Raw genomic sequence first — 15,463 nt, forward strand, 5'->3', positions numbered from 1 at the left:
AGGGATATTTTAAACTCCAGATGAAAAGATCAACTAAATAAAAATATAAGAACTTCAATTAAAAAAAGTTACATTCCTTGCATAAAATTTGTTTTTGCAATTTTGGATGAAAGATAAACTCAGTAATTGGACAACTTGACTTATATATATTGACAATTTAGACATTTCTGGTGTTATCAAAAGAATAAAGATAGATTTGCTGGTAAACAAAGTTAACAAAATCGTACAATCAGAAACGATCCTGCATGCAGCGAAACTATTATAGAAGCCAGGACCTTCTAAAGGATATTAAATCATATCACAAACAAATCTGTTTTGTATATATCAAGTTAACAACATAAACTTATTATTTATAGCAGAAAACACAAAATGCTTGATAACGCCATGTTTATTTTACTACAGGCATATGCATGGTTTTATTTGGCTCTTGGGATTTGCAACTTACATGGATTGTACAGAAAAAAAACAATTGACAAAAGTCATTTTAACCACATGATGATGCAAAAAATAAGACCTTGAATACATTTATTTATGAGTAATTCATTAAAGTATTCAAAATATCACTATTTGATTACAATACTGCCGAGTAAAAAGAATAAAATTTGTGGAATAAATGACGTCACTAGCCTTGACGCAGTACATATACAAGTGATCAGAGGATTTGATCAATTTGTTTGATAATTTGAAAAAATGACTTGTTAAGTATATTATCATCGTCAATTTTTAAACCTAGTCAATAAAACTAAGAGCAAATCAAGAATTGAAAACAAATGTATAGATAATCAATTTATGCAGGCGCCATGGAGCTACATAGCAGCAGAAAATTAAAGAAGATCGCTAACAAAAAAAGCTATTCCCAATTAACCTCAAAAGTGCAAAGACATAGAATAGACTGTTTAAGATGAAATATGAAATATTAACTGCTTATATCATGTATATTTAAAAAAATTGCTAAGAGCTGATTCCGGTCTGTATAATTTAATTTTTTATTTAGGCCCGTAGCAACGATTTCAAAACTGGGGGTGTTAAATTCCCAAAAAATCTGTCCCCCTCCCTGCCCCCCCCCCTCTCCACCGCGTTCTATGGGTCTGTTATTTACAACAAAATTTAAAGGAAGTAGTAATTTTTTAAGCATTGCATGCATTTTCGGCAAAATTACAAGAACATCCGAAACAACACATACTAACTCTCAGACCTTTTCGACGATTTAAACTTCGTTTAATAATTTTATCTTTATACTAGTCATGTGACACACGGCTGATAGGTGCAATTTTACTGATACCGAATACGGCACAAACTTATTCATTATAAATATCTTTATTACTTTGCGTACATGTATTCCGTTACTTTGTTACAAAGATTTTTAAAATGAATACATACATAGTGTATCGAGATGATTCTAAAATCATATTTCCTATCTCTTTCCTTCCTTAACATAGCTGATTACATCAAAATTTTAAGAAATAATTCAAAACACAATGTCAATATTTGTCTCCAAGATGACTTCGAGTTTCGATTTTTCTTCCAGTACCGATGTGTTATCTCCGGTTAGATTATGTTAGCCTTTTTTAAAACCACAAAACTAAATATCGTCGAGATCTTAATTTGATACATAGGCATGGTAACCACTGGTCGGTAGGTAAAAGAAAAGTATCATAATTTTAGGATGGCGTTGTGTGATAATATAATTCAAATTTGTATTGAATCTGAGGAGACTGTTACGTACATGTCACAACTAAGTGTGCGATATTAAGAAATGTGTAAGCATTTCTAATTTAATACCTGAGCACTTTTTAAAACAATTTTGAATTTAAAAAATCACATCAAATCACCCAGCACGTACAACTAACGGTGTTGCAGTGAGTTTGAACTATGTAGTACTGGATGATTATGGGGAGAAATGCATTACTTTTCCTAGTACATAAGCACGAGGTAAAGAGAGTGGGGTATTTAGCAACCAACCAAATCGTGCACTTTTCGTATAAAACACAATCTGAAGACCAAGGACATAACGTATTAATCAAACGAACCTCTTATCTGACCACTGAGGCAGATGCTGCCACACATTCTAAAATAATGTCAATAATGGCAACTCACACCTTATTTTAAATTTTAGTTTTATGACCAAAATATTGCACTACTGTAAGAATTCAAATCATTAATTTGTTCTTTATCAACAAATTATAAATTTGTTTCTCTATAAAAAAAAACGATTCATAGTAAATTTACTAGCAAAGTATCAACCATATCATAAAATCTTTTGTTTCAGATCTTTTTTCACGAAATGAAGTCTTTTCCACATTCTTAATTATGGCACAAATAATGTCTGAACCTTTTTTGCTGGTGTTGAAAACTTGATGAGACAACAAACAAAAGTCATATTAAGTACTTACTCTGGTTGCAAATTTGAAGTGTTTCAATAGTTTTAGCCATTCCAATTGTGTGCAGGGCTTCTCCAGTAAAAACAAATTCTTTTATCATCTGAATATTGTTTTCTTTTCTTTTTTTTTCTTTTTTGATAATCTGATTTACATATAAATAGAACCATACATGTATGCAAGCCTCCAATGGTCTTGTTCAAATCATAACTTCAGGAGGAAACCATGACTTAGGTTAGAGATTTGTTGCCCTTGGATTTATCACCGTGTGATTAGATTTATTGTGATAACTAAATTCTTTTGACGTAATAAACAGGGCATTAGACAGTCTACAAATTTATCTATTTATTCTTGAATGTCCGTCGCAAAAATGATCATTTACAATAGTTAAACCTGGTACACTTGCGATATTCAATGATTGGGTGCAAGTACACATGTACTAAGCTATATTCTACTAGTCTTGCATAATTTTACAAACACTCGACAGGTACCTACAACGTGAATGATAATTATGTATTCTATAACGTTCTTCACCGGAGTTTAGAAATACATGTATGTGACAGGGACAATCTTTTCATTAACTGTGTCAAAAAAATGAACTCACAATTCGTTCGGAATAATTCATTTGTAAATAAAATTCACTGATTAGGCCACCGTAAATTATTGTGTGTGTGTTCCCGGTTCGGAAGGCTTTCTGGAGAATCCAGTAAAGAACAAGCACAAGTTTGTTTTAAAAAAAAACTTAAAAAAATTCTTAGTGTTACGGAAATATTGTTACATTTAAAGCTGCAGAATTTTCTGTCTTTGAGAAAAAACGCGAAAAGATCAAAATCCCAAAGTAAGAGAGAAAAATCTTATAGAAATGAAAGAGTGCTGTATGTTTTTGATGCTATTTTAGAATATTTTCCACTTGATTAAGTACTTGAAAATAAAGAATACACTTTAGTTATAAATAATAATTTTGCTAACTGTTGAGTTTATTTTTTTAAATGTTTACTTTTTAAGGGATATTAAAAAGATTTAATTCACCGTGGGTTTGGGTTTATATTATATATCGCAAAATGGTTAAAATATAGCCTTGTAGCCATTATTAGATTACATATTGATTGACCGATTGTCCTAAATTGTAATTGCATAATCAAAATACAGTGAAAAACTGTTTAATCCGACACCTGTGCAATCCGTCACACTTTGAATTCCGACGTTAAAATTCGTTCCCATTTTACTATTTTCCATGTATTTTTACACTGTGCAATCCGATACCCTATACACAGGGAAAAGTGGCTTACATGATATTCATGTGATTATCTTTTTATTTGAAAATAATGTAAAAATAATATAAAAATTATATAAATATTTTTCATGTGAATATCATGTTAATAAGTTTGTATGATATTCACATAATTTTTTTTAGAATTTTCATGTGAAGTTTTCTTTGTACGATATTTATGCGATATGCTCTTCATGTAAAATTCATATGAAAGTTGTGTCAAAATGGCTTGAAATTTTCACATAAATTTCACAAGTCTAGTTTTTCGTCTCTTTCTCATGCAACGAATTTACATGAAATTCATGTGAATTTCACATAAAATTTATGTAAGCCATTTTTGCCTGTGTATCTATTCTGACACAGAATTTGTCTCCCAGTGCATGTCGTATTAGACAGGTATACTGTACATGACTTAAATACACAACCTAACTCTCGATTGACCTTGTAAGATGGTGTTAAATTAATCTGAAGACGATTTTGCATCGCTTACCTGTTAATTTAATACATAAACATTTTAACAATAACAATTAAAATACCGGGCATTATTTGCATTATCAGATAGAATGATAATTTTTTTCAGTCTTTTTTTGTGGAGACATTTAAATACTTGATATATATGTTAAGGTTCCCTTGATAACCAAATCTCTTACATGGCTGCTCATACAAATCATTTAGAGTAATCAGTTGGCGGTAGATGATAAAATTTATATTAAATTTCTATCATAGGAAGCGTATTCCAGCAAAGTATTTTCCAACTGAAAAAGCCCGCAATGGTTTATTATGGATCTTAAAAGCTGCAGAAATGAATGATCAAGTCGATTTGTTTAATATCCATATATGTCTATTGGAACGACATATTTTGTTTTCTGTTTATATTCGAAAATATTTCTGGCATCATATTTAGATTTAGAAGCCTACGTTTTATTATAGGAAATTCAAACAAGTATATGCGTCCTACATTCTCAAAGTACATTACAAGTTTTATTGATAACTCAGAAGGTTCTTCATTAAGAAAAAAGAAAACATAAATAAAGCATCTGCATCTGAATAAAAAGTTCATCGATTCCTAGGCTTTTACAAAGAGATTGTCAATAGTAAAAGTTCATTGTGAATCGATATACATTTTATACCTTCAAAAATCAGTTAAAAAACCGAGGTTGGAGAGGTTGGTGAAATGTTTGATGTTCGACAGCTATGAAATTTAATTTGCATTCGTTAATCCATGGATAATGCGTTATAATTCAGGGTGAGTCTTTCCCTTGAATTGAAACCACCTTTACTAATGAGTTATCTATCTGAGTAATCTATTTTTCAGTTCGACGCCTTCTATTTTTCAGTGTTCTGCAAATCATAGTACTAAAAGAGTTCCTAGTAGCTCTGGCAAGATTTTAAAAAAACGTTGTTGGCCATTTAAATTCCTAAGAAATGCTGCACGTTCTCCTTATCCCCCAAAACGCTGATGTTCTCTGCAAAGCACACCGAACATGGCAAAGACTACCTTTTATTATGTACATTGAATAACTGAATTTTTAGTCAACAATCAATAAGAACATATTTCACTCGCACCATAAGCAAGTTATGAAGTGAAAAAAGTATTTGTCTTTCTTATAAAGATCATGACCGGGGCATCCTTCTTAGTTATTATTCTTTGTATTTAAAAAAAATTTATATTGTCGTTTTCTTGGTCCATTTAACATCACAACGTAGACTGACCTGAAGCACGTGTTTAACGTAAACATATAGTAGCGTCTATTTTAAGAAATAGCGTCTGATTTGTTTCGTCTCTAACTTTGCTCAAACAAGAGGGGAAATATTTGAAATTAAACAGAACTAAACATTAAAAGTAAACAAAGGTGCCTCAGATTTAATCAAAATTATGACTAATTGATGGTGAATTGTTATTATTATCAAGCAAAAACAAACAATAACAGAAAATGTTCTATATTGTCTATGTCTTATTACACAATCAAAATTACTTATAAACTGCAAAGTAACTTGTGTGCATTTCCTTTTATAAAGACATGGAAAATCAGTGGGTTAATTTTGCAGGGCAAATATGGGCATATTCCTGAAAATCAACAGAAGAGCAATCTTAACTGACAGGCTAAATTATAAATGTACCGAGATTATTTATTGCCTCATGTAATAAACTATGTTTCAAAAGATTGCGTTGGAAAGAATATTATAGTAAATTTTTCACCACAATCCTATAAACAATGCGAGTAAACATTTGTTGACACAGCTTCCATTTTCCGATGAGTACTTACTATTCGAGAATTAGTCATCTAGTTGACTGTTTTGTTGCTATCTCTTTACACGTATTATCATAAAATCTCGGTCACCTTCATATCAAGGTGTCATTTAAATGGCACATTAACGTTCAGACGATTACGCAAATAAATATAAACTTATTAGTGATAATAAAGAATGTTTTATAGAACCATCTGATTCGTAATATAAGGAACATTTTTATAACATTCTGCGCCTCCTGAACCCTTTACAATTGGCTGCATGTATGCATTTTTCTTTAATTGAATGTATATTTTTATATAAACTATTTACTGTGCTAATATGTGTATAAACATGTAAATTTCCTCATATACCAGTGAGCAAGTTTCTTAGTGAAGGAAGAATTGAAATTAAGTAGAAAGGTGGAGGAAATTTAGATGTTTACCCTTTTTACTAATATGGCACAAACAAGAAATGATCCAGTATCGTTCCTATGTAAAAATCACCTCGTAAAAGTTAGATGTTTTATATTTTTTATATTCACAAAGGGGGGCAAAATCACGCCTACCATTTTGTTTTTCTTTCTGAGGAAAGTCAAGGTTGCATGTAGCCTGCCTTCAAGAAAAAATGAGAAGTATTAGAATATTTTCTGAATTTATCATTATGATGTCAGCTCTAAGGAAATTCCACAGTATTTCGTGTTTTCAGGATCAAGATTTCCCATTTACTTTTTCCCACACATACTGGAATAAATGAGATTCACTAAATGCTACGTTGGAATGTTTGCTTTTTTATTATGTATTTACGATTTAATATTCAGTATTTTGGCTAGGTAAAGATGATGTGTCTTTGTTGGATTAATATTTTTAGCTGCGCAGTTCATTGTGTTTATCTTGATTAGAAAACCAGGGCAACATTCATCTAGGCTGAAAATAATAGTATTTGGGGAAAATGCAACGGTATTATAAACAAAAGTTAAATTTGCAATAAACTTTTTCATACTTAAGACTCAGCGCTGAATTCTATAAAATGTCTACAAAAATACCATTTATTTGGTAATTCAACGCCGGTTTTTGTTCTAAGGAGATAAGGTAAGATATATATACAGATTAGACCCCCAGTGCAGGGTACCTATGATGATATAAACTAAGCTACCGGCCGGTAAAACGTGTTCCTATTTCGTTAAACTGGCTAGAAAAAATGAAATATACTTTATAAAACCATCTTGATTCGTTAAAGAAAACAAATTGCTCTCTGACCTCCTGAACTCGTTTCAACTGGTTATATGTTTGCATGTTTTCTATATATTTTTATTATTTACTCTTTCCTATTTTCTGTGGATATACAGGTAATTTTTTTCATACATTGGCTATCAAGATTTTGAGTGAAGAAAGCATTGAAATTGTGAGAAAAGGTGGGAAATAGGGGGAAATATTATATTTAAGATATAATTTTGTATCTAAAAAGTAAGGGCATCTTCAACTTTTGTAAATATCGGTAATTTAACGGTTGAATGATTTCCATACCATTACCGGAAGTTAAGTTTGAGTCTACTTAACAGAAATAAAAAATTGCATGTTTAACAAAACATTTGGCAAAATGGATTTTAAGGGATTGTATCTGTTTATCATACGTAATGGAGCAATATTCCGAAGAATAAATTCTCCTTTCTTTTATGTTAGCGATGCCAAGGCTTCCTGAAAATGACTTAAGTACGCATTTCCATTGCTGTAGCTTGAAAATCTCAAAATAAAGGTGATGCAGAGTTGCAGATGTAAATATGCACTACATCACGCCTCTACAGGCTCTGCTCTAGTATCATTAGCATGAATTACAGTCCTTGGACTGGAAGTCCAAGGGTGACTACACTGCGCTAGGCTAGAGAAAATTCGACCTCATCATCTGAAAAACAGGCATTTAAAAAATGGCAAAGAATATTTCTTTCGCTCAGATCTCGAGATTGATGAACCTACTGCATCGTAGAAATGAAGCTGCAAGTGTTGTGCATGGCAGTCTTGAAGCCTGTAATTGAATGGCCGGGGTGGGGGTGTTTTAACAGTCATGTCTTACTTTCCAAAGTTAAAAGATAATCATTTACTATTTTTATCAAATCTCAGTTTTACCTCACTGTATTCATTTTTGAAAATCGTTAGTTAAAAAATTCAAATATTTGTAGACTACTGCCTGTTGAGTTTCTTTTGCGTGTCAGCATATTTAGGTTCGCAGCACTTTTCACAAACTGCAAAGAATGTTGAAAAAAAAAAAAAAAACTTAGATTTTTAACTTGGTTATGCCCTTGCAATACTGGAATTTATAGATGACCTCAATACTGCAGGTATATTTGCAAAAATCACGTGACTGCCACATCAGGTGACGAGTCTAAATAAGAAATCTAATCGTTCTCAACATGTAGTTTTCAACCACATTAATTTGTTCAATAATAATAAAATCCTGAAAAGAATCGCCCATCCTTGTAAAGAATTTTTTTCAACTTTACTGAGCGTGTCACAGTAGGTGCTGGCACGAAAAAGATTCCTCACTGCTCAATGGCCCTGAGTGCCAAGCATGGGTCAAAATTTGCAGCTCTTCATCGGCAAGTGGTGGCGTCTCCATATGAGTGAAAAATTCTGGAGAGGGATGTTAAACACCAAACAAACAAACATATTACAAGTGACAAAATAACATTATAAAAATCCGTTATCTTAAAAATCGTCGGAACCTGAATCGTCCGGACTGTCGGCGTCCGAATAAACTTGGGCAATCTGTATTTTGTACCAGATTTAGTATTTATTATTGGGTATGAGTTAAATCCATTTCAGTTTCATCATTTGTTGGTGTACAAACTTTTCCTTTTTTTTCTTGCAGTAAATGATTTCTGGTGAAGATTGCTACAAAACCATTTCTATAATAATGAGTAATAATAAGACTGAAATGTCTGACAACAAACACTTAGGCATCAGTAGTTGTTTCTGTACAAGTTATATACAACCAACGAAGCATTTATATTTGAGCACTACTGAAAAACCCATTTGCATACCAAGTAACAATTCATTGGTTGTGCCGAGAAGAAAGTGATTCTTTTTATTCTTACGATTGTCTACCAAGATTTTTGTGAAGTATTATATTACATAATTATGCAAATATTTAGCATGCTCCTATATTCTAATAATGTCACCGTGCAAATCAATTGTAAATTATCAATGGATCATTTCATCTAATATCCAGGATACTGTGCAACGTTACTGAATATTTTTGTTAAATAAGTTTAGTTTCTGTAATCTGCTGTATTCATCTATTGCTTTTTTATATATCCCAGCTGAATGTTTGCATGAAGAGAATCTCCCTGAATCCTGCGCAGACAGTCCTTTATTAATAGACCATGTATATATTTTTGTTGCAGTTAAAATAAGCTAGGATGGAATGTTTCCGTTTTAAGTGGAATACTTGTAAAGTTCATACCTGGCAATATCAGAACATGGTCCGAAAATTGTTGGCAACTGCCCTATCCGTATCCAGCTAAAATTCTCTATAGTTTTCTTACTGATGTGATAAAAATTTCCTTTCTCTATGTGATCATTTCGTTCTGCACAATCTAAATCTAAAAAAAGATAGTTTCCATAAACAGAAACTTCAAAAGTCTAACAGTTCTAACTATTTTAAGCTCTCCATTACAAAGGGGAACTTAAATTTCACAAGCTTAACTAAATCCCTGATTATATATCTGATACACATGCAATCATTTTGCCAAGTCCTTAATTTTGAATCGAGTGTTCCTGAACGCCCGATGTAAAATCTGTTTCAGTTTCCACAGAACATCTCTTTCGTCTTTTTTTAAAATCCTTTCTTTATTTGGCATTAAGAAAATCAAACAACTAAACTTGAAGAAAACAATACTGCACTTTTACAGTTTTTCCCCCAAAAATATGCCTACATCATGAAAAAAAAAAAAACAAACTAAATAATATGTCCTTGTGATTGTGTCCTTTTGCTTAAGAGTAAAATTTTAGGGGGAAAAAATCTGAAGGGTTTTTTCCTTCTCTCAGTATGAAGGTAATTACTTCAGGGTTTCCTTTGAAGGGCTTTTTGAATAAATATTGGCTTTGAAAATATCAATGTACATCAGAAGTTCTCGGAGGAGTTTCCTTCCCTTTTGCTTCATCAACCTCTTGAATGTAGCGTCCAAAAAAGTTCTAAAAAATATTCAACAATAAAGATTTAATTTATGAGATTCCTCTGTCTAAGAAATACTTGTAGAAAGACAAATTCCAACTAAACAGATGGGTTCAACAGTGCAATCAATCCTTTTGGTTGTATACATTTATCACTGGTTTTTCATATCTGATATCTCTTTTCAATAGATACATGTATCATTAGATGTTTTACGATCTCAAGCAGCCATCTTAATTGGTTCTAAACATTAGTTTCAAATAATGCTTTGTTGATGACGGTTGCCTTTTATTTTAATATTGAATCTTACAATAAAAATTATTGAATAAACTTTGTATGAAACAAAAATGCCTACTGTTTCCTTCTATTTTGAGGCAACTCATGAGAAAAGGATGGCTCAACTTGCTTCTTCAACGGAGACCTTGTAGTACTTTCACCTTCAGCTAATGAGATGAATAAACGGAAAATAATGATAGCTGTATCTGCACACTTACACATATGCATGCAAGTTTGTCGATTTATTTCTGATTATATCAACTATCTTTACAGGTAGAAAAACGTGAGACATTATGTTTGCAAACAATATCAAACACAAAAGTCCTAATTCCTTAAAAAAATTGGACTTCTCAACCACTTATTAATGCTGAGGTTCTTATCTCAACCACTTATTAATAATGAGGTTCACTTATTAATGCTGAGGGTCTTATCTCAATCATTTATTTATGCTGAGGGTCTTATCTCAATCATTTATTTATGCTGAGGGTCTTATCTCAATCACCTATTAATGCTGAGAGTCTTATCTCAATCTCAATCATTTATGCTTAGGGCCTTATCCCTATCACTTACATGTATTTATGCTGAGGATCATATCTCAACCACTAATTAATGCTAAGGGTCTTATCTCAACCACTTTTTTATGCCGAGGTTCCTAAGGCTGAAGGGCGTCTCAACCTCTTATCAAAGCAGATTAATGTTGAGATACTTTATTCCTTTATTATTTTAACATACATATAGAAAATGAAAAACAAGTTTTTATACGAAATTTTGAGTTTTGTTTCAACTCATTCATTCAATTGAAATGTATATTTAACGAGATTGTAATCGTAACTGTTTGTGTTGTGTTGATCTCGTATCTGGTAATGTATTTATCCAATAGTTTGTAAATCATAGTGTGAATATGATATCACAGTTAAAGACATGAATATATATTATTTATTAAACGCTCATGCAATTCTGATCATGTTTGCCCATTAATTAAGAAGCAAGAAATGCATGCCCGTAAAGATGGACGAAATGCTATAGAATCGATATACAAACCAAACCCGTATGTTACAAGAAGTACTGTGGTTTTATCATTATTCGTGGATCACCAATTTTTGTGGATTTCGTTGTTGAGTCGACCACAAAATCAAATGCTCATCGAAGTGTTGTGCCTCCATTTTGATTTATGATAAACCTTTAAAAAGCCTATTACGACTTCCTTTAATATATGCGAATACCTCCCCCCTTTCCCCGACAGGTTTGCTTTATAAACGTATTTTATCATTTTTAAGAATATTTAAAAAAAAAAAGAAGAAATATTTTTTGATAATTATCTGGCAATTTTTAGTAAATATGTTTAAATATTCTGCTGGGATATAAGCAAACAAAACGTAGAACTGTCAACGCGGTACCTAATTATATACCAATCACACAAAGGATAATAGATAATCAGATATAAATGTGCAAATATTTATTTTTGGCAATTTTAAAGCATTACCACATTTCAAGAATAGTTATAGCACATTTTCAGAAAATGGGCATAACAAATTTAAGTACTTACTGTTTGTATCATGAACATAATTTCCAGGCCTATTATGCACTTTTTCATCGCGGCAGAGCTCTATCTCCGGTCTGTATGTTGTTTCTGTGGATAAAATGCAGATATGTTTTAAAAAAATCAATGTTGAAGTTTAGAATATAGCTTATATAACATCATATACCAATAGAATCAATCATTATTAGGCTTTGTCGAGTCCTAGATCGTAGATCTTGTCCCGAGGTTAAATTTTACTATCCCACACGAGTATGTGATGAATAATTAATTTTCTTGCATGTCATTATCCAAAATAACGCCGTGTCATCACTATTATTATTTTGTAACCAATTAAACATCTGAATACACTATCAAAGAAATCGTACCTGAAAATGGTTTACACAAGTATGTGTAAACTCAGAAAACAAATTTCAAACCACTTAAATCATTCTGAATGATATAAACTGGAATAAAAAAAAAATCCGATAGCCTACAATTCATTTCAGAAGAATCCTTCCGCGGCCTACAATTAGTGCTATTCAAAAAGTGAAAACACAGCAATCTTTTGAATGAAAATAAATTTAATTAAATAAATTAAACAACAATATTTTCAGTACATATGATTTTTTAGACATTATTACAGATATACAAGAAGCAATGTCTATGTTCGAAATGGGTCATTTGCATAATTTGACCTACATATGCATGATATGTGAAGCATGTTTTAGCCTAGTCTGAGTCGGAGTCAATTACACGGATTCGTTTCCTGGATTGATATATGTTGATTGTGATGTTAACTGATGCGTTTCCATGGATTTGTGACCCGCTAAATATTGATCCCATAGAATTCTGCGAACCTGTTGATGTCTAACGCTGCATATAAATCTGATTGTGTCTCTTCAGTGATGCTCATGCCAAAACGTAGAAATCCGAAATATTTAAATAAAACAGACTTTAAAGAGCTGAAAAAGAGTGCAAAAGACTGGAGCCAAATACGTCGAAGGATCAGGGCTATGCATTAGGGAGAAAATCATTAATTTTGAAAATTTTACCACAGCAATTAAATATATATCCGTAATTTTCAAGCTAGTACCGAAGTACTTAGCTACTGAGCTGTAGAGACCTGCGGGGACTAACAGTCCACCATATAAACATATAAAAAGAAGTACCGTTCACCATGTAAACATGTAAAAAGTAGTTCAGTTCACAGGGTAGTAATACACAGTGTAAGACAGGAAAATCTCACACTGCTATCTAACACCGGTGATTATGCGAGAAACAGAACAACATACTCTAATCTCATAAGTATTTAATGACTGAGATTTCATTTCCTCAGGTTCCATCACATGTTAAACTTAAAGCCTTTAGAAAGCTTAATCATTAAAGTTCCAAAGTCGTTAACTTTGCATAAATAGCTATTGAAAATAGAAAAAATCGAATACTTGTATCTTGCAAAGCAGATTTGACGAAGCATTAATATGATGTGGCAAGGCAAGGTTAAACTGGTTGAAAACTCTATTCAGGTATACACTCGATTAAAAAGAATAGCTTTTGAAGATTTCAAGAAAAATTAGAAATTATTAAAGTTTTGTTTTTATTATGAATAATATATCATATGTATATGTATATCATAATACTTACCTCCACAACATTTCACTTCCTGTCCAAGATTATATTTATCGTGAACTCCTGATTTTTGACAACAAATCTGAGTTGTTTTATTTAAAGTCCTTTCGACCGGGGTGTCATTAAGGACGTATAAGCAATTTCCACTGCTTAGCTCTGTAACAGATACATTTTTAATAGCAGAAAATTAGATCAAAGTAATTAAATTCAAAATTAATTGTAAAATGATTTTTGCAAATAACTTACGAATGCCCAAAGCAACATTAACCACAACAACGAGACAAAGAAATTGCAAATAAAGTTTGCAATCCATACTTTTTCTTTTGACAAAGTAAGAATGCTGCACATTTTATGTTTTTGTTTAATTTTGAGATGACGTAAGTGCAAGAGCAAGCAACGGAAAATCCGGGAAGAAATTTCTTTTGAGTCTACAAGGGACACAGACTCAAGGAGTTCATTCGGTGCCCCTCGGATAATCCTCAGGGATATTAAACATATGTCATATGTACTGTCTTCAGATTCCCAGTCTTGGTATAAAACCAATAGTTCATACAAAAAATTGAAAAAAATGTAAGGTTTCTATTAGAGATATATTTGAAGATTCCTTTTCTGATCCCATGTCTTCTATTTCACAATTTTCTGCGAAAAACTGTAAACCCTGTGACATTTTGATAACTAACACTTCTTTCACCAGTAATCTTACTGGACAGGGCTCCTATACCAAACCTTTGGAAAATCTGAACTGCAAATCTTCTAATTTTGTCTACGGAATAGAATATAATGTAATCTTTGTGAACTTGTTTATGTTGGTAAAACCAAGGGATCACTTAATGGAAGAATATAAGATCATAGATTTCAAATAAATAATGGGGGTCAGCAGCTTTTATATATGCATTTTAAATTACCTGATCATTCTATTTTGTCAATGAATGTTAGAATTCCAGAAAAGATTTACCACCACACAAACAGTCCATCACTGAGTACACCTTTCTGTAGAGAACGAGAAGAATTTTGGATTAGAAAACTATGGACAGCCTTTCCCTATGAATGTAATGACAATGTCGATAGTATTGGAAATCTTTCCAGTCCACAGTGTAAAAATGTAAATGTGATGGGACTTTTTAACCATACACAGAGACTTAAGCGTAGTCATAGGCTTCGGTCTTACAATAAACCTTTAATACACTATGTCTCTTTTGATTCATTACAACCTTACGTAGATCAACAGTTAGGTCTACATCATATTCGCACCAAACTTTACTCTGTTCCTTTGAAACTTTTAAATAGTGTTCTAAAAGGTCAAGGAAAGTCCATTTTTTGATTCCTCGACACCAGAATATACCCTCGGATTTGTGATCATGGATATTGTAAATCATAGGCTTTTTAAAACCCCACGTTTTACTGAAGAAAATGCAGCTAAAACAATCCGTTTTTTCCTTAAACTTCAATATGTCAACAAAGGAATTGACGCGGTTAATATAAATAATATTCTTAATTACAAAAGGGTCCAATCTTGTATTCCACCATATTTCAAGTTTAAGATTACACCTTGTATTTCCTACAAATATACATCGACTATTGCTTCCAAGCTTTTTAATTACAAGAAAACTTTACAGGGCCTGGATATCGAATATCTGCAACATAATCCTCCATCGTTTTCATGTTCTTCTTCACTCTATAACTATAGACCTGCTGGACACGTAGATACTGGTGACGTAAATATGGTTAATAATGAGGACCTTAGATCACTTATTTTAAAAGGTCCTCAATATAGGGAACCCCGATCCTTCAATTGGCGTCGGAATTCCATAAATATTATGGATTGGATTCTGTAGAGGATTACGCCAGGCGATGGGCCGGACATGAAAAAGAAGACCTTGACACTTTGTCAGAATGGATTGAATGTATCAGATGTATGTTAAAATCGCGCATTAAAAGATTGAGGGGCAATATGAGAGCAATCTATCCTTCTGTATTCAATAATCAAGAAGTGAAATA

General features: G+C 32.1%; 2 protein-coding genes across 2 annotated transcripts in view; one reads left to right on the top strand and one right to left on the bottom strand.

Annotated features, from left to right (window-relative positions):
* Positions 1-15,463, top strand: part of LOC133204132 (xylan 1,4-beta-xylosidase-like) — a 478,456-nt gene that overhangs the window by 33,302 nt on the left and 429,691 nt on the right. The gene's annotated exons all lie outside the window — the stretch shown is intronic.
* Positions 9,724-12,084, bottom strand: LOC133204171 (uncharacterized). Its single transcript, XM_061339920.1, has 4 exons — positions 12,027-12,084; positions 11,867-11,950; positions 10,400-10,487; positions 9,724-10,067 (listed from the first exon to the last, which is right to left on the bottom strand). Exons 1-4 carry the CDS (start codon positions 12,040-12,042, stop codon positions 9,932-9,934), a joined length of 324 nt encoding a protein of 107 aa, XP_061195904.1. The 5' UTR covers positions 12,043-12,084; the 3' UTR covers positions 9,724-9,931.

The sequence above is a fragment of the Saccostrea echinata genome, unplaced genomic scaffold (assembly GCF_033153115.1).
Source record: "Saccostrea echinata isolate AGI-Se365-2 ecotype Australia unplaced genomic scaffold, CSIRO_AGI_Sech_v1 ptg000052l, whole genome shotgun sequence".
Taxonomy (NCBI): Eukaryota; Metazoa; Mollusca; class Bivalvia; order Ostreida; family Ostreidae; genus Saccostrea; species Saccostrea echinata.